Source organism: Antechinus flavipes, chromosome 1 (assembly GCF_016432865.1).
Source record: "Antechinus flavipes isolate AdamAnt ecotype Samford, QLD, Australia chromosome 1, AdamAnt_v2, whole genome shotgun sequence".
Taxonomy (NCBI): Eukaryota; Metazoa; Chordata; class Mammalia; order Dasyuromorphia; family Dasyuridae; genus Antechinus; species Antechinus flavipes.
Window position 1 is genome coordinate 253,834,964 of NC_067398.1, and position 26,042 is coordinate 253,861,005.

At 40.7% G+C, this 26,042-nt stretch overlaps 2 protein-coding genes across 2 annotated transcripts in view; both read left to right on the forward strand.

The window, feature by feature from the left end:
• The first annotated feature begins 10,312 nt into the window (after positions 1 to 10,312).
• Positions 10,313 to 15,906, forward strand: PSMG3 (proteasome assembly chaperone 3). The gene is made up of 3 exons (XM_052000253.1): positions 10,313 to 10,380; positions 13,163 to 13,400; positions 14,042 to 15,906. Exons 1-3 carry the CDS (start codon positions 10,373 to 10,375, stop codon positions 14,192 to 14,194), a joined length of 399 nt encoding a protein of 132 aa, XP_051856213.1. The 5' UTR covers positions 10,313 to 10,372; the 3' UTR covers positions 14,195 to 15,906.
• Positions 15,907 to 18,460: 2,554 nt separating this feature from the next.
• TMEM184A (transmembrane protein 184A) overlaps positions 18,461 to 26,042 on the forward strand; it is a 60,511-nt gene continuing 52,929 nt past the window's right edge. Inside the window, exon 1 of the mRNA XM_052000218.1 lies at positions 18,461 to 18,630. The gene's annotated coding sequence lies outside the window, so the exon portion shown is untranslated. The remainder of the gene's footprint in view (positions 18,631 to 26,042) is intronic.

Genomic DNA, 26,042 nt, shown 5'->3' on the forward strand with positions numbered 1-26,042 from the left:
TGTGCTGTTTGATAACGCTTCCCACTCTGTGAAAGGGAAAAAAGGTGTTGCACACCTCATACTTGGAGGTGAACTGATAAGGCTTTCATCTCATCCCTCTTCTTCCACAGACAGTAATTACCAATTTTAGGTTTAATAGAATGACAATAATTCCAAATAATTCAGTTAACAATTCTAGAATTTTCCTAAATAATAGCCAAATAGTCTTAGCTATAATTTCTATTCCCTTAAATAAGTTTCTTTTTTGTTTTAGGGAGAAAACAAGACAATTCTTAAAATTGAAATAGAACAGATTTTAAAATTGACTTATCTTTAGTTAATTTAATCCTGATTAAATGTTCTAAATGAGCTGAATTGTCATTTCGTTATTATCCAATTCAAACAAATATCTTCTCTTTCATGAGCCAGGAAAGGGTTAAAGTGCCAATTTTAATGATGGGGCTCTCAGAAGTCTGACTCTAACCTAACTCAAAAAAAGAGGGTGTATGTGGCCAGAGTTTTTAAAGTAGTAGCAAAATGCTTTTCTGTTTCCCTAATGTTCCCAAACTCTTAAATCTTTTGTTTAACACTATTAGTGCAAATAGATTACAATTTACATATCTCTTTAGTGGGCTCTGATTAGAGCTCCTTTAAAACTGCTTTTACCATTGTATCTCAAATAACAAATTTTACTGAACTGAATATATTTTCTTTCACTCCCTCTCACCCCTTCATCCATGTATCCTTGCTGCAGTCAGGGAAGGAGGGAAAAGGAAAGAAAGAGACTCTCTTTCCTCTGTGCATTATCCTCTTAGCCGTAGGAAAGTCTTAATTTACTTGAATTTGCTTCCAAATTACTTTATATGCAGAAAGAAATCATTTATCTGACCATTGATTTTGTATATTGGTCACATCTAAAAATCCATATAAAGTTATCAAATATGAAGCAATTATAAACAATAAAGCAGTTAACATTCATATAGCATTTGTTTACACTAAGCACTTTTGCAATCGTGATCTTCACAACAACAATCATTATTTCTCTTTACAAATGAGAAAACTGGACAGAGATAAAATAACTTGCCATCAATTACATAGCTAATACATATGTGCAACTGAAACAGAATGGTGGGCTTAGCAAATGCAAAGGCTGACTGGCTTTCTCACCTCATACTGCCATGCTGGGAGATGCCAGAGGCACCCTGATTCTTCCCAGGCAGTTGCCAGACAGAACCTGTTGAAGGCTGGGGTGACTGGTGTCAGGATTTTTCTTTGATGGTAGTTTCAAGTGCCAGGACTCAAGCAATGTTGACCACGGGGCTTGACCCATCCCCACTCCCATAAGCTGGGCTGGGGAGGTGTTTGGGCAAGGTTTTGTGGGGTTCCACAGTTGTTGCTGCTTCCCTCATTTCTACAGATGAGGCAGAATTGAGTTTTTTTCTTTAGTTCTTTAGCATTCTCTTAATCTGATCTGAGATGAGAGGGGCTGGTTAACAGAGGGACTTGGGCTATATTGATCTTGTTAGCAATCCCCATAACTGAAAGACACTTAGGACTCAGGGTCCTTAAAACTTTCTGGGGTGCTTTCTCAAAAGAAAAGAAGGGGATTCCAGACAAGATAGAAATCATGGAAGGGTTAGCAAAACATTACTATTTACCTAGTTTGATTTTTTTCTTTTTCTTTTCTTTCAGAATGGGGTAAATTTCTGGAATTATCCCCAATGTTTCAGGAATTTTTCTTGCAATCTTAAATTGACTAATTGCCAAACTTCCTAAACATTGCTTTCAAAATTTTGAGAATCTGCTAAGATGCTAGTTTAATTTTAATTAGCTAACTTTATTTCTGTAGCCCCCAGCTTGCCCAGAGCTGGGGAAAAATTCAGGCTTTTTCCCTTTTGAAGATGGGAGTCAAGGATGTTAAGAAAACTTTCCCAGCATTCTTCTACAGCATTGAAGGTTTTGTTGTTATGGCTGCATTTTAAAACTTTCCAGGTAACAGAATCTAGCTCACAGAACAAACATAACACAAGACATTCTGCACAGAGACACAGATACTGATAAAAATGGCATGAAAGAGAACTGCCCCATCTTTGCCAAAAGCCATTCTATAGCACGGTGACTCAGAGAAGGTAGAAAGGTGACAAAGGTTTCCTAAGAACTTTGTCGAAAATTGCAAGAATTTACAAGTCTGGGCATCCACAATCAAGGAAAATTTGCTGAACATGGAACTCACCCGACCTGGACAAGCTTTCTCCCAGTTGCTTGGGGTCTCCCAGCTATAGGATTGAGGGAGAAAAAAAATGGGGGACTTACCTTGACAAGGAGAGGATTAAGCCAGGGGAGGTCAAACTCTCCTTGTATGAGTCACCAAATGTTAAGGCTCAGAAGGGACCCCAAAAGGTTGGGGATCACAGAGCAGTGTTGCAGTATCTCAAAAGAATTTGCAAGCTTGATCTCATCTCCAAGTCAAGGGGCAAAGTTTATTGTACTTGTAACACCAATTGAAGTGGGCTAAGTTCCAAAAGAATTTAGCAAAGAACCAAGAGAAAGGAGATAAATTTATCCAGTTCTTCATGTCATTGATATGCTAATTTATGACCTAGAGGTACAACTGAGGACTGGTCTCAGGAATTTGGTTATCACTGACCAGCAGATTATGTATCTGACAATCATCAGATTTTAGTCTAAAGTGCCAGACTGAAGCCAAAATAGGTTTTAAACTGAATATCTTGCAGTTTTAAACCAAATTTCACATAATTCAATGGCTCTCCCTGCCAGCTTGTCAATCACCGACCAGTATGGTCATTTGTGATACAAAGTACACTCTTCTCCAACTTAAATGGAGGTTACCCTCTTCCCCCAAAGGGACTTCCTAGGAAACACCTGTTCCAACAATGTTGGGGTTTACCTTGGAAGAATTTGAAATTGAGGGAAAATCTGACCTTATCAAACTGATTTAACTTGTCAATAATTACAGCAGATGAAATCTAAAATAACTGAGGAGAAAAAAGGGTGTGAGCTTCTGAGCATATTATTAATCATTGTTAATCAAAGCATGTCAATTGCATAACAAATCAGAACCAGGACTCCTCAGCTTGATATTGGATCCCACATACAGGGGAGGCAGATTTTTATGCATTAAAAGAAAATAATTAACAGGATATAAACCAGGATACAAATTTAGTTTATCTAATTTCTAATTAGAGAAAAGATTAGGTATTTTATCAGTTGAGAAGGGGTTAACTGAATAGTTGAGAGTGAGGTGAGCAAGCAGATATATTTGCCCAGATGTGAAACAGGATGTCACTCAATTCCCATGATTAGTAAACTGGTGGAAGTTACAGGAATATGAAACTTAAGTCTCAAAATGGAGTTAGTTTTACAGGATGGAAATCAGTTTGGTTCACACAATTTTTTCAGTTCTCTCACAACCAAAAATAATTTGCCCTAAAAGGCTGAGTATAATCCTGTAGGGAATAGAGGGTAGAGAATAGATTTTTAATGGAAAAAAAGGATTTCCAAGCATTTCTGAAGAAAATATTAGATCTAAGTAGGAGCATTGAAATACAAACACAAGAATTCAGAGAAACCTAGAAAGGTAATTTTATTTAAGCAAGTGGAAGGAGCTATATGCTCATATACTGCTGAAATTCTATAGTAATAACTAAAAGAAGAGAATCATTGAAATTTTTTTTTTAATTCACAAAAGGAATAAGAGAAGAAAGCACAGATAATGTGATAGTTTTGAGAATAATGTATGGGATTATATCCTTTTTAAAAAGTTTCATGAAATGGAGAATCATAATTTTTTATTGTTTTTTTTTTAATCTTTTTGTCTTGATGTATGTATTGAAATGCTCTTTCTGTCTGATATTCATGTTCAAAATAAAAACAAAACAAAATTTAAAAGAAGCTTTTGAGTGATAATCCTTGCAAATTGATTTCATCTTCCTAGGTCTTGCATAACCTCATCATGTATTGCTATGCTCTTAGCCTGAACGCCACCCTTGCCCCTTCCAAGTTCTGGAATTATTATGAAATCAGCTACCATTGTTCTTGGAAGGGGAGTGTCAATCTGTTCCTTATGCCTCCACCTACTAACCCTGTAACTATCTAGATCAACTTGCTTTTTCCTTCCTAAGTCTCCTAAATACCTTGGATATGTTTTTGTACAAGCACCTTGAAGGCAGACTGGTTTTGCTTTTTGTATTCATATCCATGGTGCTTAGCACAGGACTGGACACATAATTAGCATTTGTAGGTTAATTTAATTATCAATTATTTAATTAAAACAAACTAATAAAATTTGATAGTTAATTATTGATTTATTAATTAGCATTTAGTAAACACTTTTCCACTCATTCGTATTTAATTATTAATATTTGCAATCTATAGTGACAAATTGCATTTTCCACCCTTTTCTTGCAAAATCTACACCAATCTATAAGTTTAGTTTCAATAAAAATTTTTCTTTAATTTCTAATAGCAACAAACTGATTTTGTATCAGTATCCTAAATTATTACATTTCTTTAAACAAAACCACATGACTCAGCTTTGTATGTAACACTTCTTTGCCACATATCATTAGCTGGATTCATGTGGATGATACCTATGGAGATCTTTAACTTCTACACTTGGAACTATTCAATAAGCTCCATTTCAGGATTACTGACAACACTTTTGGAGACATTTGAGAAATCCAGTGACATCAACCTTTGGTGAATCTTTTTTGTAAAATTATATTTTTTAAAAAATGATATTTGTTCCAAAAGTGTTTCTTTAAGTTTTTAATCTATTTATCATGTGCTTTAAGAACAATGTATTTATTCTTTTTCTCCTCCTTTTTGGCAGAAAAATATTCATCTTTATTACTATTTCTATATGGTACATAGCTTTCTCTTTCCATGGTTACCTTCCCAACTTAGAACTCAAAGTTTGCAAATTAGGTCCCCAGAGATTCATAATACTGTGAATCTGTACTAACATCCATGAGCCCCTACTAGTGTGTTTACTTTTTAATAATAGACACAATTAGCACAAAGTAAAGGCATATACTAAGAAGGCATAATAACTCAGGAGCCATAAAAAATTACCCCATAAACCTTGAACAAAATTCTTTTATATATTTATATAGCATCATTGGAAAGAGTGGGCATATACATACAGTACACTGGTAGTGAGGCACATATGTAGAAAGCAGATGTGGTCATGTTATACCTCTTGTATAAGATTATTCCTCCTATACTGCAGACCTCTAGGGTCCTTTCCCTTTGCTTTGACTATATATATATATATATATATATATATATATATATATATTTTTTTTTTAATTTCAATTACATATAAAAATAATTTTTACATTCTTTTAAAAAAAATTCTGAATTCCAAATTTTCTCTCCCTCTCCATAATTTTCCCTAAAGAGATAAGCATTTTGATATAGGTTATACATGTGCAATCATATAAAATACATTTCCAGATTCATTATGTTGTGAAAGAAAATAAGAAAAATAAGGGTTTTGGTTTTTTTTTTAAGTATATTTTGATCTGCATTCAGACTCTCCTTTTTTCCCCCTGGAGATAGATAGAATTTTTCATTATTAGTCCTTTGAAAAAGTCTAGGATCAAGCAGGATGATTTCAGAAAGGTCTGGAGAGACTCACATGAACTGATGGTAAGTAAAGTGAATAGAACCAAAAGAACATTGTACACAGCAGGAAAATTATGCGATAATCAATTCTGATGGATGTGGCTCTTTTCTACAATGACATGATTCAGGCCAATTCCAATATTCTTGTGATGGAGAGAGCCATCTGCATCCAGAGAGAGGATTATGGGGACTGAATGTGGATCGCAACACAGTATTTTCATCTTTTTTGTTGTTGTTTGCTTGCTTTTTGTTTTCTTTCTCATTTTTTTTCTTTTTGTTCTGATTTTTGTTGTGCAGCATAATTGTGGAAATATGTAAAGGAGAATTAATTGCACATGATTACCACATATTAGATTATTTGCTGTCTAAGGGAGGGGGTGGGGGAAAAGAAGGAGGAAAAAATTTGGAACAAGGTTTTTCAAGGGCGAATGTTGAAAACTATGCATATATTTTGAAAATTAAAAGCTAAAAAAAACCTCTTAGATCATTGTATTGCTAATCAGTTCATGTAAGTTTTCCCAGGTTTTCCTGAAACCTGGTTATTTTTATCGCTGGTCATTTCCTACAGCATATTTTCTGTTACAATCATATACCACATGTTTTTCAGTCATTCCTCAATTGATGGGCATTCCCTTAATTTTCCATTCTTTGCCACCACAAAAGAGCTTTCCCCCTCCCTTTTTTAATCTCCTTGGGATTCAGACCTACTAGCAGTATTGCTGGGTCAAAGGGTTATTGTTTATCTTTCAAATTCGAGAGAACCAAACCATATCACTGGGATCTATATATAATGCCTCAAAACTGTGGTTAATCAGACCAACATAAGCTCAGAAGGCTCTCCCACAGGTTGGGCATAAATAGTCCATTTTAATATTTGGGATAGAGATGTCTCTAGAGGTACATCTCATGTTTCCTTTGGGCTACTGCAATTCTGCTTTGCTCATACAGAAAAATGCCCCATTCCCAATAAGATCAGGAGTAAAACAAGGTTGCCCACTATCACCGTTACTATTTAATATTGTATTAGAAATGCTAGCTTTGGCAATAAGAGTTGAGAAAGAGATTAAAGGAATAAGAATAGGCAATGAGGAAACCAAATTATCACTCTTTGCTGATGATATGATGGTATACTTACAGAACCCCAGAGATTCTACCAAAAAGTTATTAGAAACAATCTACACCTTCAGCAAAGTTGCAGGATATAAAATAAACCCACATAAGTCATCAGCATTCTTATATATCACTAACAAAACCCAACAGTTAGAGTTACAAAAAGAAATTCCATTTAAAGTAACTACTGATTGTATAAAATATTTAGGAATCTATCTGCCAAGGGGAAATCAGAAACTTTATGAGCAAAACTACAAAACACTTTCCACACAAATTAAGTCTGATCTAACCAACTGGAAAATTATTAAATGCTCTTGGATTGGGCGAGCAAATATAATAAAGATGACAATACTACCTAAATTAATCTACTTATTTAGCGCTATACTAATCAGACTCCCAAAAAACTACTTTGATGAATTAGAAAAAATAACAACAAAGTTCATATGGAAAAACAAAAGGTCAAGAATTTCAAGGGAATTAATGAAAAAAAATCAAATGAAGGTGGCATAGCTGTACCAGATCTAAAATTATATTATAAAGCAGCAGTTACTAAAACCATCTAGTATTGGCTAAGAAATAGACTAGCTGATCAATGGAATAGGTTAGGTTCAAAGGACAAAACAGCCAATAACTTTAATAATATAGTGTTTGACAAACCCAAAGACACCAATTTCTGGGATAAGAATGCATTATTTGACAAAATTTTCTGGGAAAATTGGAAATCAGTATGGCAGAAACTAGGCATTGATCCACACTTAACACCGTACACCAAGATAAGATCAAAATGGGTTCATGACCTAGGCATAAAGAATGAGATTATAAATAAATTGGAAGAGCATAGGATAGTTTACCTCGCAGACCTGTGGAAGAGGAAGGAATTTATGACTAAAGAAGAACTAGAGATCACTATTGACCACAACATAGAAAATTTTGATTATATCAAATTGAAAAGTTTTTGTACAAACAAAACAAATGCAGACAAGATTAGAAGGGAAACAATAAACTGGGAAAACATTTTTACAATCAAAGGTTCTGATAAAGGCCTCATTTCCAAAATTTATAGAGAATTGACTCTAATCTATAAGAAATCAAACCATTCTCCAATTGATAAATGGTCAAAGGATATGAACAGACAATTCTCAGATGAATAAATTGAAACTATTTATAGACATATGAAAATATGCTCCAAATCATTATTAATCAGAGAAATGCAAATTAAGACAACTCTGAGATACCACTACACACCTGTCAGATTGGCTAGAATGACAGGGAAAGACAATGCGGAATGTTGGAGAGGATGTGGGAAAACAGGGACACTGGTACATTGTTGGTGGAATTGTGAACACATCCAGCCATTCTGGAGAACAATTTGGAACTATGCTCAAAAAGTTATCAAACTGTACATACCCTTTGATCCAGCAGTGTTTCTACTGGGCTTATACCCCAAAGAGATACTAAAGAAGGGAAAGGGACCTGTATGTGCCAAAATGTTTGTGGCAGCCCTGTTTGTAGTGGCTAGAAGCTGGAAACTGAATGGATGCCCATCAATTGGAGAATGGTTGGGTAAATTGTGGTATATGAATGTTATGGAATATTATTGTTCTGTAAGGAATGACCAGCAGGATGAATACAGAGAGGACATGAACTGATGCTAAGTGAAACGAGCAGAACCAGGAGATCATTATATACCTCAACAACGATACTGTTTGAGGATGTATTCTGATGGAAGTGGTTCTCTTCGATAAAGAGAGCTTTAATTGATCAAAGATGGACAGAAGCAGCTACACCCAAAGAAAGAACACTGGGAAATGAATATAAACTGCTTGCATTTATGTTTTTCTTCCCGGGTTATTTATACCTTCTGAATCCAATTCTCCCTGTGCAACAAGAAAACTGTTCAGTTCTGCACACATATATTGTATCTGGGATATACTGTAACCCATTCAACATGTATAGGACTGCTTGCCATCTGGGGGAAGGGGTGGAGGGAGGGAGGGGAAAAATCGGAACAGAAGTGAATGCAAGGGATAATGCTGTAAAAAATTACCCTGGCATGCGTCCTATCAATAAAAAGTTAAAAAAAAAAGAAAAAAAAAATGCCTTCTTTTGGTTTGTGTACACCATGGTGAATGATCCTCTGCAGCATTCCTCATGTCTCACAACTGAGACTAAAGTTCTCCAGAAAGTCCTCGAGAGTGTCCTCGTAATGTTTTTCTAACCTCCATGTGAATGTTTGCCTTGAGGAAGTTCTCTTTACAATATTCTTTTAGGTAAATGAACATTTGGCATTTGAACATGGACAGCCCATTGGAGTTCCACCCTCTGCAGTAGAGTTTGAATACGTGGCAGTTCAGCTTAAGAACCTCAGTGTCTGGGACCTTGCCTTTCCAAGTAATCTTTAGAATCTTCCTAGGATAATGTAAATGAAAATGGTTCAATTTTATGGCAGGGTGCCGGTAGACTATCCAGGTTTCACAATCATACCAAAATGAAGTCAGTACAATGGCTCTGTAGGCCTTCAGTTTGGTAGGCCGCCTAATAACCCTCTTCCCTCCCAGACTTTCTTTTGGAATATCCCAGACAAGGAGCAATGCAAGTGTCCATCTGATTAACTATGTGAACATCCCTGCAAAGTATATTACCAGCGTCTATCAAAAAAGGTGTGCACAGTTTTGAAGCCTTTTGGGCATAGTTCCACCACAGTCCCCATGTGACACTCTGCAAAGCTCTTTCATACCTGCCCATAATATTAAAATCTAGATGAACAAGTATATATATATATATACACATACACAAATATATTGTATGTATATATACAGACCTTAAGTCAAATCTAAGTTCAAATTTGGCCTCAGACACTTAACAGTGTGTATTGTATGACTAGGCAAATCACTTCATCCTGCCTGCCTCAGTTTCCCCACTTGAAAAATGAGCTGGAGATGGAAATGGAAAAACCATTCCAGTATCTCTGCCAAGAAAACCCCCAAAGGGAGCACGGAGAGTTGGGCATGATTGAGACACCCCTGAACAACAATACTCAATAGTTACAAAGTGATGGACAAAGGGAGGTAGTGGTAGGAGGGTAATGGTGTTAAGGAATGAAGTTGGTTAATTCTGATAACTATGTCAAAATAATTGTTTTCCTTGAAATCTTGTGTATTTTTGTTTTATTCCCCTAACAATGGCTAATATTTACATAGCACTTACTATGTGTTAGTGCACAATAAGCATCTTGTTTGAGAGTCATACAACCACCCTGGGAGGTAGGTACGATTATTATCTCCATTTTACAGATGAGGGAACTGAGGCAAACAGAATGAAGCTAATAAAGGTCTGAGGCTGGATTTGAACTCAGTTCTTTTTGACTTGAAGCCTGGAGTTCTATCTAGATGTCCTAAAGATATTCCGGGAAGGTTTCATCAGGACGTCCAGGACATCCGGGGCTCCGGACGAACTTTGCTGGAGCATCCCTCTCCAACCCCGGGATGAAGGCTTGGAGCCCCAAGGCCCTCATGCGCCGTGGCCGGGCACTGCGCTCTTCCGCCCCCCCCCGGTCACAGGCAGAACTGCGCCCCCAGCGCCTGACGCGAGCCAGGAAGCGCGGCCGGCGTTCTGCTCCACACGTGGGCGCGCTATGGAGAGGTAAGGCCGGGGCGCTCGGGGAGGGAAGCGTGTCCGGCTCCTCCCGCAGCCCTTGCAACCGCCCGCCAGCCGGGGCCACGGCCCCGCCGCCCCTTCCGCCGGCCGTGGGGCAGAGGCGGGGCCCCGTTCGGTTGTCGGGTTGTCGGAACAGGAGAAGCTGGGGCTGCAGGCCCGGAAGCCCCGGCCTCGCGTAGCACGGCAGCCCGCCGGGGTTTCCGAATGAGCGGCCGCTAAGGAGTCTGTTTCCCCACCCCGGCAGGTGGTGCCTCGGGTGCCCTGCGCAGCGACCGGGGGCGCCCCGGGGCCCCTTTTGGCCCGCGTGGCTCCTTTCCTTCCCTGTGCCCACGTGTCCCCACCTCCATGCCCCGGCCCCCTTTTCTGGCTCCTTCCTCAGTGCCCCCAGGCCCCCCTCCCTCCTCAGTGCTCCCAGGCCCCCCTCCCTCCTCAGTGCTTCCAGACTCCCCCTCCCTCCTCAGTGCTCCCAGGCCCCCCTCCCTCCTCAGTGCTCCCAGGCCCCCCTCCCTCCTCAGTGCCCCCAGGCCCCCCCCCTCCCTCCTCAGTGCTCCCAGGCCCCCCTCCCTCCTCAGTGCCCCCAGGCCCCCCTCCCTCCTCAGTGCCCCCAGGCCCCCCCTCCCTCCTCAGTGCTCCCAGGCCCCCCTCCCTCCTCAGTGCTTCCAGACTCCCCCTCCCTCCTCAGTGCTCCCAGGCCCCCCTCCCTCCTCAGTGCTCCCAGGCCCCCCTCCCTCCTCAGTGCCCCCAGGCCCCCCTCCCTCCTCAGTGCTCCCAGGCCCCCCTCCCTCCTCAGTGCCCCCAGGCCCCCCTCCCTCCTCAGTGCCCCCAGGCCCCCCCTCCCTCCTCAGTGCTCCCAGGCCCCCCTCCCTCCTCAGTGCCCCCAGGCCCCCCTCCCTCCTCAGTGCCCCCAGGCCCCCCTCCCTCCTCAGTGCCCCCAGGCCCCCCTCCCTCCTCAGTGCCCCCAGGCCCCCCTCCCTCCTCAGTGCCCCCAGGCCCCCCTCCCTCCTCAGTGCTCCCAGGCCCCCCTCCCTCCTCAGTGCTTCCAGGCCCCCCTCCCTCCTCAGTGCTCCCAGGCCCCCCTCCCTCCTCAGTGCTTCCAGACTCCCCCTCCCTCCTCAGTGCCCCCAGGCCCCCCTCCCTCCTCAGTGCCCCCAGGCCCCCCCTCCCTCCTCAGTGCTCCCAGGCCCCCCTCCCTCCTCAGTGCTTCCAGACTCCCCCTCCCTCCTCAGTGCTCCCAGGCCCCCCTCCCTCCTCAGTGCCCCCAGGCCCCCCTCCCTCCTCAGTGCCCCCAGGCCCCCCTCCCTCCTCAGTGTTCCCAGGCAATCCCTCCCTCCTCAGTGCTCCCAGGCCCCCCTCCCTTCTCAGTGCTCCCAGGCAATCCCTCCCTCCTCAGTGCTCCCAGGCCCCCCCTCCCTCCTCAGTGTTCCCAGGCAATCCCTCCCTCCTCAGTGCTCCCTGTGCCCTGGTGCCCCCTTTCCTCTCGCGTGCCCTGAGCCCTCCATCTCTGTCCACAAGTGTAACCCTTGTGCCCCTGCTTCCTCATCGCCCACCGCCCTCCCTTTCTTCCTAGGCACACATGCTTCCTTCCTTTCTGTGTGCTCCTGTGCCCTGCTTGGTGCCTGAATGCCTCCTTTCCTTCTGCGCCGTCCCTGCGACCTTTCTGTCTCCCTCCACCCCTTATCGCCCTCCAAAACCCCTATTCTGCCCCCTCCCCCCTCCTCTGTGCCCTCACCCCCTTCTTCCAAGTGCTGCCCCCCACCCCGCCAGGACCAATTCCTTTGATGAGTCCAAGCACCCCTCCCTCCCCGAAGCCAGTTCTCTTTCCCTTCCAGAGTTATATACTGCTTTCCTAACTTCGTGCCTTACCCACCCAGCTCCTTTTCCCATTCTGCAGCCCTCGTGCTCCCTATCCTTCTGTGTCCTTACACACCCTCGGGATCTTCATGTTTTTTCACTCCCTTTCATTCGTATGTCCAATTCATTCATGTGATGATCCCTCAATGCCCTTCTTAACTATTATAAATTGTGGGGCTTATGGTTCCCACATATCCCCCCCAAAAAAAACCCAAAGCATACTTTGAGTAGTGTCTGGCATATAGTAGGCACTTAAATTCTAGTTGACTGATTGACCTCTGCATTAGATAGTTCAGTAGGTATTAGGATTTTAAAACATTAGTTCCACTGCTTTGAAAAAAAAAAAATTGAAAAATTTAATCGGTAAACTGTAATTTCAGTCCTAGGGTAAAAAACAGGTTTTATTTATGTCCTGGCTGTTAAGCAGAAGTATCAGGGGTGTTTTCACTCAAAACAAATAGCCCTTAAATGACTAAAGACCTCCCAAGATTTAAATGAAGACAATTAAGATCTGTAGGAAACTGCAAAAGTAATAAATTTCATCAGCTGAATTTTCAGAGGGGTGGGAACATGGTGGGCTCTGAAGGGGAAATTAAATATGTCCCTTGCCACTCTTGTTGCTGACATTCTCTAATGATGCAAATCATCTTTCTACATTTTGCTTTCTTTGCATTGTATGCTCTTTCTGTATAATATATGCCCAATTAAGTTGGTCCCTTTGAAAAGTTTACAGGGTGAAAAGTTCTTTTTCTAGTGTCGGCTTTTAAATGGGCCTATTTGTGTCTCTTCCCTTATTGTGTACTTCATGGTAATCACCAAATAATGTTCATTTTTCAGCTCTTATGGGTATGCAGTGACATTATATGAGACCTCAGTGCTTATGTGTTGATGTGTTCTTCTCCTTTATTTATTTTAGCTGTGACTTAAATGATCCTGTCATGGAAGACAGACCAATTGTGACCTCAAAGCAGAAGGTTGAAGTGGTTTGTGGTGTCCCGACCCAGGTGGTCTGCACAGCTTTCAGCAGTCACATCTTTGTGGTGGTGACCCAGTATGGAAAAATGGGTACCCTGGTCTCTCTGGAGCCCAGTACAGTAGCCAATGATATCTGCAAGCCTGCAATCACTACTAGAGTGCTCCTCGGGCAAGATGAGGTAAAGTAGTCAAGGGGGATCTCAGAGATAGAGGAGAAATCACTTAGTAGGTTTTAAGATGACTTTAGGGCTGCTGGATGTCTGAAATATTTATGCATCACTACTGTGATAACATGAGTGTTTTTATTTCCAATGTGTCCTTTGTTCTCAGTAAATTTTGCTTTTGTCACTCATTGAGCCTCCTATTTGACAGAAGAATAAATCTATTGACTTTGTGACTTGTGTCTTTTCTTTCCCTTAGTCTGAACCTTTTCTAGTAGTGTGACTTAAGGAATATAATTAGTTGGGCTTGTTCCAGTCTGGAAAGATCTAATGAAGGTCCCTTTGCAAGCTTGCCTTTACCTTAACCTTCCCAGACTAAAGATAAGCAAGAAAGACCTGGGACTTGGAAGTCATGAAGAAAATATACTTAATGATGCTGCTTTATCAGTTTGTTTGTGACTGGCTGGTCTGAGTATATGGTTGTTGATGCTGAGTCATGGCCACATCAGATTTAATGTATGGTAATTTAATGGTATTGCAGGAAACCTGTCTCTCTTTATAAATAAGGGATACTTAATAAAGGTATTTTTTAAAAAGGCACAACTTCTCACCACTAAAGTGACTCTTATGTGATTTTTTTCCTTTATTTGCCTCTCCAGCCCCTTATCCACGTCTTTGCAAAGAACCTAGTGACATTCGTGTCTCAAGAAGCAGGGAACAGGCCTATTCTCCTGGCTTTGGCCTTGAAGGACAAAAGTGTAGAAGGGGTGAGAGCCCTGAAGGAAGTGATTCGGAGCTGCCAGGTGTGGTGAAACAAGGCCCTGCCTGTCAGCTGGATATTCCAGGGGAAAGCTCTTGAATCAAGAAACCATACCCCATCCTCCAAAGGAACTTTTCGTTTTCTTATGGCTTCTAGCCCATGAGGCTGAGAAAGAACTGTTTTCACATCTCAGGACAAACTCAGTTTGGTTTTGATACTATTATTGGGGGAAGGCGGGGGGGGGGGGGGGGAGGGAGGGAGGAATCTGTTTCTTTGGAAATTTGTAAATGATTTTGCATTGACTTCCACAGAGTTGCATGCATTTGAGAATTGTTATAATGAGTCATCCTGCTGGATGGGATTCCCTATGTTCTGTGTATAGCACCATTCAAAGGAGGAATTTGCAAAGAGAAAACAAAGCCAAGTAGTAGTCAATGCTCATTTTACTTACTTTATCACTTTTTCTGATATAGTAAAAATCTCAATTGCATAAGCCTCTTTTGGCTCTTACATTCCATAATTATGAATGTAATTAAAAGTACCCTAGATGTATGAAAACTTGTTTGATAAGGAATAATAGTTATGTGACTTACATGGTTCAAATAAATATTGGGAATTAATCCTAGAATTACACAAAAATGATAATTTTTAGGTTCCTTTTGTTTTTCTCTCCATTTATCTAAGGCTCTTCTTTTTGGAGCTTCTGAAGTACTATTAAAAAGAATATCCAAAATTAAGTGTTGTCATTAAGAATGGCAATTCTGTGCATCAAGCATTGAACAGGATCCTATGATCAGAGATCCAGAAGGAATTTCAGAGACCATTTGGTGCAGACTCCCTTATTTTTGTGATAAAGTGACCCTCCCATGTTTTCACAGGTAATAAGTATCAGAGGTAGGATCTGAAGCCAGGTCTTATCAAATCCAGAGCCAGCACCCTTTCTACTGGACTTAACTACCTCTGATCTTCCATTGTCCTTTAATCCTTTTCCTCACTGAACCTTTCAGCAACCTAAAACTCCCAGATTCTTTCTTTATTGGTAGAGAAAGTAGTGAAACAGAATGGTTGTGCCCAACAGCAAGAAATAGAAAATTGGTAAATTGCGTCTTCATGCAAACTGAAAGGCCTTTTATGAGAAAATAGGTAATATAGGATGTGAGTGACAGCAACTTGCTTTTCAGTCAAAACCCAGGCTTGATGCAAACAGGAAATAAATGTGCTTAGATGGACTTCAAACCACTGTCTTCTCTTCATAGGAAATAAAACTTAAGATTATGTTCCTTGAAATGTATAAGAGGCTTGACTTCAGAGAATTGGGAATATGTACCTCTCACCTTTCATTGCAGAGATAGGGAGTTAGAAGTGGAGGATGCTGCATATAGTGTCAGCTGCAATGGATGTTTTGGTCTTGCTGAACTGTTTTTTTTTCTCTTGAAATGGTTGCTGCAAGAGCAGGGTTCACTGAGGAGGTAGGAAGGAATATATAAATGAATGTGATAAATAGAAGATAGCAGTCTTTTTTTTTTTTTTTTTAACAATACTGGTTAGAAGAATTTAACCTCAACTCCTTCATAAGGTCATAAAGCAATTCTTGAAAAATAATTTTCTCTCATGCTAAAGATTTCTAAAATTCTAGGATTGTCTTTGTTTTATGAACTGTTCTATGATGTAATAGGGATGAACACATTAAACCATTTAGCCAGTGGAGAAATAATGGCAAATTTGCAGCAGATAGGAACCAAATAAAACTATCTTTCTTGTTAATATTGAAGTTATGAAATTTGATTTGTTGTTTTGGTTCTTTTACTTTCACCATAGAGCCTTGATTTCTTTGTAACAAATAGAAGAGACTGAAATGTTGGATGGAATGTATATAAGAAAGAAATATTAGACAAAGTTTGCCATCTTTGATTTTCTAGGTTCTTGATTGGTACCTGCAATGAAAGTTCCTAAGCCTGTTGTCCTTTTTAGATTTTAAAGCTGTGACAGTGAATCAAGGAAACTGCTTTTAAATAAGAACTTTTGATAAAGAATTGCACTTCCATAATTTTGACCCTTATCATGGATGTGGATCTAAAGCTGGGGGGCCCTTACTGTGTTCTGTTAGCCACATTAATTTACAGCCTCTCAGAGTTAGATGGTTCCTACTAAAAATGAAAACAAAACCTGATACTAAATATTTGCCTCAATCTGTTAAGCCAATGCAATTTTGCTTGACTCTGCATTATAAATCAGCACATGTGACTGATGTGCAAAAAGTACTTGGCCCCTGACTTCCATCCGTGCTCAGCTCACAACTGCAATAATTCAGAAGGTGAGATACATGCACCAATAAAGAGATCTATAAACCTGGCAGGTTCCACAGGAAGGAGCTGTCTGCTTTTTAGAAATCATTATTCCTTTAGCAGGAAAGGCTGCATATGGTGCTTATCCAGTGATCAAACTGTAATTACAACTTTTAACAGGTTTATGGCCAAGAGTAAATAATGGGAATTTGGCTAATTTTCTGTCCCTATAGCACTGCTGGTAGATTCAGGTTGACTTTTTTCTAGGTAATGCCCTTGGACAAACAGGATGTGATTTGTCAATTGCTATTTTATGCTGAACTGCTAACCAGAACTCCTATTAGGCAGACCCAGCTGCTCAAATTTACCTTTTTTTTTTTTTTTAATAACTTTGGGGATAGGGGTTCAGGAATTAACTCTTGATGGTCTAGGGGCTCACAAAGGGAAAAAAAAAAAAACATTTTCACTTGTAGCCTGTGATTTGCTTTCAAGCATTTTCTCAGAGTGTTTAGAAAAATCTTAGGAAGACCCGAACAAATTATAACAAATAACCCATGGAATAAAATAGAATACATAGGGAGGTAGGCTGAGAGTAGGTTAGCTTTTGTTATTTGTTTGGAATATCACAGTGAAATTGGAAATCAGAAGAACAGTGACCAGATAAGTGACGAGAATGATGGACTGGATCGATGGGAATGAAATGAAAAAAAAAAAAAAAAAAAAAACTGATGTGGAAGATGACTACAGAAAGGGTTTCTGTCATCTTGGTTTTATAGTTTGGCATCACAGTAAGAAAAATAGAGGACAAACCCCATCTGTGTGTGGATGAAGGATAGTTTCGGTCTAAAATGAGGATTCATAAATTCTAGAGAGACTGAAAAGGTAGAGGGCATTCAGTGAATTGGAGAAGTATGAGGATTTTTCAGAAAGCAGTATAACCTTTTAATTTTTTTATGAGGATTTTGCTATTTTGTGTTATCAGGACTCGCATGAAAATGAGTGAAACTGAACTATGGCCCCCTTTGAATTATTACAATGAATAGCAAGAAAAAGGTATATGTGGGGGAAGGGAAGCGACTGGGGCAGAATGAAATGATAGCTCAGTGAGTCAGGAAGATCTGCATCTTATCCTGTCTCAGACACTTCCTAGTTGGGTGACCTTGGATGAGCCATTTACCCCCTGATCCCCTCAGTCTCCTGAGCTGAAAAAATAAGAGTAATAGCATCTACCTACTAATGTTGCTGTGAGCATCAAGGAGATGACAGTTGTGAAGTACTTAGCAGAGGACTTGCACTTTGACCTTAGCTTCAAAAGACAAAGGTGTCTCACCACATCCTCACACCTGGCTCTGGATGGTGAGGCAGGTGACCTTGCCCAGCCTCCCTCGCTTAAATCCAGTTCACTCATATATGGCATCACCTCCCTGATGTCATGATCCTTTTGGAGAATGAAACAACAAACAAAACAAAACTTGTGTTCCGCAAGGAGAGAAGTGCAATGTTTTGGAAAGGGAAGGAAATTGGATTGGGGGGAGAGTGGAGGAGCATATAGAAAGAAAAAAGGACTCCAGGAGAAAAGATTTGGACTAACAAAGGCCCCTGGTAGAAAACAGGGATTCATGCCCATGGTGGAGGGCACAGGACATGTTTGTAGCATTGGCAAAGAAATAAAACACCTCCTGTACCCTCCATGAATCAGACACGGGCTCCATTTTTGGTTGTTTTTTAAGAGGCAACTTGTTAAAGACAAGCGATCTTCAAATATCTTGAGCAAAGAGGGAAAATGTATATAGGAGAGAGTGAAGTGGGCTCTGACAGGAGGCAGGGCACAGGGACAGGTGCTGGGAAGTGAGGGAAGGAAGAAGGCTCAGAGAGCATGGAAGAAAGAGGAGGGACTCAGGGTTGGGCAGGGTGGAGTTGGATGTACCTGTAAGCTCGACAGGTCCCAGAATGGGAGGAGTTTGGTGCTCAGGGAAAAAGCAGATGCACTATTGGGAGTCCTGTAAGGAGCAGAAGCCATTGGAGAGGGGACTGGGGCTGTCCCATGGGAGAAATCAAGGACCGAAGATAGCTTGAATGGGAATCGGCTGGGTGAATCTGATTAGGATTCCCCTTCCCTGAACCACTTCAGCACTACTGTAGGGTCTGGCATTAAGTCTCCAGGAGCTGGGAGAGGCAATCTGGCTGGAGACTAAGCAGTAAGGTGAGTTACCACTGGGGAAGGGTGGGTCTGCTCGCAGCCTCACTGCTACTACTCCCTGAGTCTTGGACCCTAGTACTTGAGAGGTGTTTGTATAACACTAGTTTGGGTGGTAGGGAGGAAGATAGGGAGCTCCTGGGAGAGTCTCTCTCCACCTGGGAGCCGAGACAAATCCCAACTCCATGATTCATGGGCCAGTTCTTCCTCACCGTGCCCCAAGCCAGCCTTCATTCCCACCCTATTTACAAAGAAATTTCTCCAAACTGTTGTCCCAGCCGTCCCAGCTTTCTTGTACAGGTCAGAAAGGCACTTACTTCTTCCCACTCCCTGCCTTCTACACCCAGAGAAAATTTGTATATGACCTACAAGTAAGAACAAGTCCTGGGGCAGCTGCCTTCTTGAAAACTGGCTACAGGTTCCTGGAGCAAAGCTGTCCCACGGGCTTTTAGGAACAAAGGTGTGACTTAGAGAATGCCCTTTAAGAATGACAGCTGAGGACTGAGACAGAAAGAGGGAAAGAATGCACTCAGGAGAGAGAAATAGGAAGGAAGACTATAGAATAAGTAGAGACAAAAAGGAAGAAGGTAGAAAAAGAGCAAAAGAAAAGATGTATGCTAACAAAAGGGAGAAAGATGTCCCTGCAAGAGGGAAGCACATTGCACTGGTTGTAATCATCCTTTGTTCCCTAGTCTAAGTGGGTGCTGAGAGAACAGCACATTGAGATTGAGTTATATGGAAACTGAGCACAACTGGAAGGCCAGAGGTTTGCTTGCAATATGTAGGAATGTAAGGAAGTCTGAAATAATTGGAGTTTTTCTTGGAGAGCCTCAAGGGCTATTTGCTCCAAGCCCAGGAATAGCTGGAGACTTGATTCTCGCATCCCCAGGGCTATCCTCCTTCTGAGTCCTTTTTCTGTTGCCTCAGAGGAGACCTCAAATGTCCACAAACATATTCAAATGGTTTTTCAATTCAGTTCGATGATTTAGCTATATTGGGGACATCTATAGGAGTAGGAGTTCTGGGACAAGTAATACATGGCAAAATCAGAATTTGAATCGAAGTCCTCTAACTCCAAGTTTAGCGCTGTTTCCATCAGCCAAAGCTTAGAACTAAATAGTTTGGCATGTAGCCCTGAGCAAGAGAACACCGGTCCCCAAATCAGGTAAATAACCTAATTTCTAGTCCTTAACCTTTAAGAACAATGGAAATAATTCTAGATTTGGAATTATAAGACCTTGGTTCAAATACTAGCTCCACTAATAAATTACTGCCTACGTAACCTCGGACAGGCCAGTGTCTTTGGGACTCAGTTTCCTTATCGGTAAAATTAGGAGGTCAGGCTAAATGACTTATAAAGTTCCTGCCAATTCTAACTTTATAATCTTTGGAAATACTATGGAATTCATCAACTTGTTCTAATGGGGTAAAAATAGATCCCAGTCATAATCAGGTTGATCAATCAACAGGTAGTTATTGATTGTCTAATATTAACCTAAATATTTCCTATGACAGGGCTGAGTACTAAGGAAGTACAGGATCTCTTTGGACAAGCTCCTTGAAAGTAGGGATTGATTTTGATCTTTCTTCACTTAGCTCAGGACCTCGCAGTCATTCAATCAATATGCATTTACTTAATATATATTATTTGCCTGGTCACTGTGCTAAAAGATAGGAATAATCAGGAAGACTTAAAAAAAAAAAAAGTCTCTCTCTCCAGAGCTCCCATTGTAAAGGGATGTAGAAGGAATTAAGAAATGCTTATTGACTTGAGATCCTATTTGACTCAGCTTTAGTGTTCTGAAGATCCTGATAGCCAGGGGAAGGCGGGATAGTGTGAATAGTCATCTTCATCCCTTTCATATTTCAAGTCTCCTGTCCCAAACTTCACCCTGACCTTAGCTCCACAGATGTCTCATTCTGGGATTGAAAAGTTCATCGCTCAATGACAAAGTCCCAGAACAGGAAACAATCTTTGGGGCTGCCCAGGAAAGCATCTCTGGAGTGCTTGGGCCTACTCCAAGAGTCACAGGAAGCTGGAGGTTTTTGTGTTTGCTTTGTTTTTTTCCAAGAGAAAAAATAACAATATCTTATCAGCGGAGTCCTTTCATCTGGACAATTAACCACAGTTAGAGAAGTCAAGATGGCAACAAGGACTGAGAAAACTGGAGCCAGGAGCCAATTTTCAAAAATAGCCGAAAGGACATTTTGCTGAATTCTTGTTGGACAAGTGCAGAGGTTTAAAGTGGGTTTGGACAAGGTGATAAAAATACAATTGGAATAGTTAGAAGGCAGTGTTGCTGGGTCAGCCAGTGAAATGTTCAATTAGGAGAGATCAAGGTAGATACTGCTCGGCTCTTTAGAAGGGGCTGGACAATGTCATGATCACCGCAGGGCCCAGTGAGCCAAAAAGCTCTCCTGGGCACTGGTTGATTGGAGGTCAGGAAAAAACATGGAATGATTGTCAAAGTGTATCTGCGACAATCTCCTGGGAGATTGGTTGGAAGGACCTTAAGGTAGACTGGCGGCATTTCTGAATAGAGGGGGCTGATTCTTTGTCCCTGTGATGGAGGAGGGGCTTTGATTTAGATGCAATCTGACCAAAGGCGCCCTTGCCCATGAAGGGGTGTGGGACCCATCTCAAGCGTTCATCTGTACCCACTCTCTGTGACTTTCAGAAAGTTTCCAGACAGCCCTTTTGCAAGGGAGTGTCTAAGGTTTCATTCTTTCTTGTGGTGCTCTCTGAATGCTTAGGCCCTCACCTGCTCTCTCCCCAGGGGCACCATTTTCCAGTCCCCTCACGCTCCCAAACCCAGTTTGCTTTGTTCATTGTCAGTGATTCCTGGCACAGCCTCCACCCTTTTCCACTCTCTCATGGCTTCAATCTCCAAACTGGGAAGTTGGACCGGAGACGGAGAAAGGAGAAGTGTCCTGTCTCATGGAGCCTCTCAGCTCGCCCCGCCAGGCCCTGCTCTGATGGCTGGATAATTATTCCAAATTAGGGGTCAGATCCCTTGGGGAGAGAGCATGACAGGGAATGACTTACTTCTCAGGGAGAGAGCATTTTACCTGACTTAGGCTCCCAGGAAGAATTTAATTTATCTGTGGCTAGAGCTGGTCCAGGGATAAAGTAGGTTAGTCAGTCTGCCCTTGATCCCCATATCTGGAGAAATCCTCCATTGCTGTCAGACCCAGGTCATTGAATTGGCAAAGTGTCTCAGACAAGTGACAGATAATAATAATAAGATATTTTAAATTATTATTAAATAAAAATAAAATAATAACATTTGTGTCCTAGGTCCTTAATCCTATTTGTGCAATGGACATTGCTGGCTATCTGGTAAAGTTTATGGATCTCTTCCTAGAATGAAATATTTAACATCCATACATAGGATTACAAAGAAAACCAATCATATTGAAATACAATTATTCATTTTTTTAAAAATTTCATAGACTTCAAGTAAAAAATCTCCAATTTAGAGGTGATTCAGACCAATTCCATTAGACTTGTGATGGAGAGAGCCATCCACATTCAGAAAGATTATTGTGGGGATTGAATGTGGATCATAACATCAGTTTCACCTTTTTGTTGTTTTTCTCATTTTTTCCTTTTTAATCTGATTTTTCTTGTACAGCATGATAAATGTGGAAATATGTATAGAAGAATTGCACATGTTTATCATACATTGGATTACTTGATATCTAAGGGAGGGGATGGGAGAAGGGAAGGAGAAAAATTTGGAACACAAGGTTTCGCCAGGGTGAAACTATCTTTGCAGATATATGAATTTATTTTTTTTACTTTATCTATTTTCATCTTAATCTTTCTCTTTTTATTTTCAAAACATATGCATGGATAATTTTTCAACATTGAGCCCTGCAAAATCTTGTGTTCCAATCCCACCCCACCTTTTCTCCACCCCTTCTCCTAGATGGTAAGTAATCTAATACATATTAAACATGGTAAAAAAAAAAAAATGTTAAATCCAAAATATGCATACATATTTATATAATTATCTTGCTGCACAAGAAAAATCAGATCAAAAAGGAAAAAAATTTGCATATTATTTTGAAAATAAAAAGCTATTATTAAAAAGAATCCCTGATTTACATAACATTTTAAGGTATAAACCTTATCTTATAATTAACAATATAAGATTTACATAATTATGTATATTACATGGTATTATTACATTTGAACCTCACAACAACCTGTAAAGATGAGTATGATTCCCATTTTACAGATGAGGAAACTGAGACCCAAAGAAGTTAACAAAAAGATGACATTCTTTCCAAGTAATTAATCCCAAACATGTTTAGAGTGGTAATGGTTATATATGAGCCTCAGTTAATTGTCTTGTTTAAAGCACTACCATCTCACCTAACTAGAAAAAAAAAATGGTAGTGCTTTAAACAAGACAATTAATTAAGGCTCACCTATAACTATTTTAGTCATGTTTGGGATTGATTACCCGAAAAGAATATCATCTTCTTGTTACATATATCTCAACTCTGTCACCTAAAAAAAAGACTAAAAACAAACCTATGTGATCTTGAACAAGTGACTGTTTCTTCATCTTTAAAACGACACTGGGCTGGGTAACCTCTGAGGTCCCTGCTAGCTCTAAATCAATGATCCTGCGTTTTTCTCCTTGACTGCTGCTTCTCCCTGATATTCTCTTAGTTCTGACTCATGACTATTTTTCTGATTACTCCCTGACTTCCATGATCAAAGCTGCCTGTGATTTTCATTTGTAACCACATTTCACTCGCCCAAAAATGTCAACAGCGGCTAGGGAATTTCTCCATTCAATTCCATTGGCTCCAAGCTCTGGGACCCAAGTGGGTCCCACTCGAATCCAGTCTCAAAACTAGCTGTGTGAGTCTAGGAAATTAAATCTCCTTCCCTATAAAATGAGAGTGTTGTGCTTGGTCTCAAAGGTTCCTTTTAGTTCTAAATCTCTGATCTTGAGGAAGCTGTCCTTGCTACTGTTTTAGGCTAACTCAGTAAAGAAGGGGATGTAAACTGCGTTTTTGGCAACGAGCTGGAAGTGGAGGAAGGACAGAAATTGGAAGTGTGCTTTCAAGCCTTTCTCTAGCTCTCTCATTTGTATCTGTGGCTTGAGACCTGGACTCCTGGATGTGTGGACTAGGTAATTGTGATAAATGGAAGAATATGAGGAATCCCCTCTGTCCAAATAGTTCTTGAGCTGTCTTAAACCCAGCCACAATTCATTTCTTTTGGGCTAAGAATCGCCCCCTCTCCGCGGTCATTTTTTAAAAATACAAATACTGCCAGGAAAGAGGTGATGATATTAAGTTCCTAATATGGAAGTGTAAATACATTTATCAGATGACTTTGTTCTTTAGCAGGAGAAAATAACTTAGTTTTGAAACTTGGGTTGGGATAGGCAAGGGGATAGGTGAAGAAAAGGAGAAAAGAATTCTACTAGCAGTCTAAGGGGCACCATATGCCACTTTGCCCAGAACTAGCCTTGGGCATAATTAATTTCACTTGAATGGGTACTAGGTGCTAGAGTGGATAGATTATAGAACTTGGTGTTCTTTAAACAGGTGTTGAAGAAGACCCAAGTTCAAATTCTGCCACAGATATTTACTATGTGATCCTAAGAAAGTAACTTAACCTTGGGTTTCCTCATCCGTAAGATGAGGGCATCATACTAGATGGCCATTGATGTCCCTTTCAGCTTAGGTGTTAAAATTCTAAGGCAATATTCCCTCCTGAGGTGCTAAATTTGAGCAGAATATGAACTCTCCCAGGACATAGATTTTCATTTTATTATTGTAGCCCTACTGTGTGATGTATAGTTTCAACTGGCATATATTATTTCAACTGAGACTCCTAAAAACTCAGAGAAATGAGAGTTATTATTATCATTTTCATTTTACAGTTAAGGAAACTGAGGTAAACAGAGGTTAAGTGTCCAGAGTCATCTAACTAGTAAATGTCAGGCAGAATTTATAAGTAAGTCTTCCTGATTACCATGTCACCAAACTAGGGAAAAAGATGGTAGGGAGTAAAATCAGTAGTAAGAACTTAAAGTGTCTCTAGCCAATCAATCTAAATTTCCTATCCCTAAATAAAGCTACAAATCTATTGAAATACTCAAACTCTGTTAGATTGGAAAAAAAAAACCCATATATAAAAATAATAGCATTTCTGTAATGCTTTAAGGGTTGCAAACCTATTTACATGTTATTTCATACCTGTTAAAGACTTTAGCTTAAAAATTTGACCAAGGTCTCCCATTTCATCCAGGGTTATCTCCAGCCATCCTGATCTATCTGGCCACTGGACCCAGATGGCTCTGGAGGGGAAAATGGGACAGGTGACCTTGCCCAGCCCTCCCTCACTTCAATCCAACTTATTTGCATGTCATGGTATCCACTCCCTGACATCATGGTCCTCTTAGAGAAAAAAACACAAAAACAACAACAATCTCTGATCCTCACAATCCTATGACATATTATCCTCATTTTATAAGTGAAGAAACTGATTCTGAAAGTATTTAAGGGATTTCCCCAAAGTCACACAGATAATAAATACCCTAGGCAGGTTTTGAACCCAGGTCCTCTGAACCTCGATCTAATGTTCTTTTCAGTGTTTCATGAAGAATAAATTTCAAAGGTAACCTAGAACCTTTTTTCAGGACAACTCCCAACATTTGGTCCACATTTCCAACTGACCAGAGCTGTGCTGTGGGATGAGTCTGCCTGCTGCCCAGCCCAGTATTGCCTGCGCTGTGGGCTGCAGCCCCTCTGACTCCCCCAATGCCTCCCTGATGTCATGGTCATGTTCTAGATTGTAAGCAAATGGGTCATTAGCTGCCCTAAACCGACCAGCCTCCTGACACAGCTGGCTTCTGATTATGTGGTAAAGGCAGGGATTCTGGCTCCGCCGGGCCCAGAGGTTTTGTTTTTTAATTAGAGTTGTTATAAACTGCTAATTAAGTTTTACAGCAGCTGTTGTTCTCTTTTGGAATGGAAGTCCTCAGTGGCTCGAGTCGTTCAGCTGTGTGCTGCCCTCACCAGCTTCATTCTGGGATGACACATCATTGAGAGGTTTTTCTCTCGATTTAAAAAGTCCCTTACAGAACTGAGCATCTAGTCTGCAGCCACTTAGATCTAAAGAATATGTAAAAAGCTAGGAACTTGTGCCCACAATCAGGGGGTTTGTTGTACCCAACCAGAAGATAACGAATAAAAGAAACACGGCCTTTCTGCTGGCTGGGATTGCTTCCACTCATGCTGGATAATAAAATTATAGAATGTAGAAAACAACCGTGGATATCCTGGGTGAATGATGACTCCCTTCACCCAGTGATCTCTGCTTGAAGATCAGATAAGAGCTACATTGGGAGTCAGAGAACCTAGCTCCTATCTGTTTACTATTTGGT

What these genes read in the sequence shown, in the direction of transcription:
- PSMG3 (XM_052000253.1), top strand. An exon ending in TGCTCCTCGGGCAAGATGAG is followed by an intron (nt 13,401 to 14,041) that starts GTAAAGTAGTCA and finishes TTGCCTCTCCAG; the next exon opens with CCCCTTATCCACGTCTTTGC.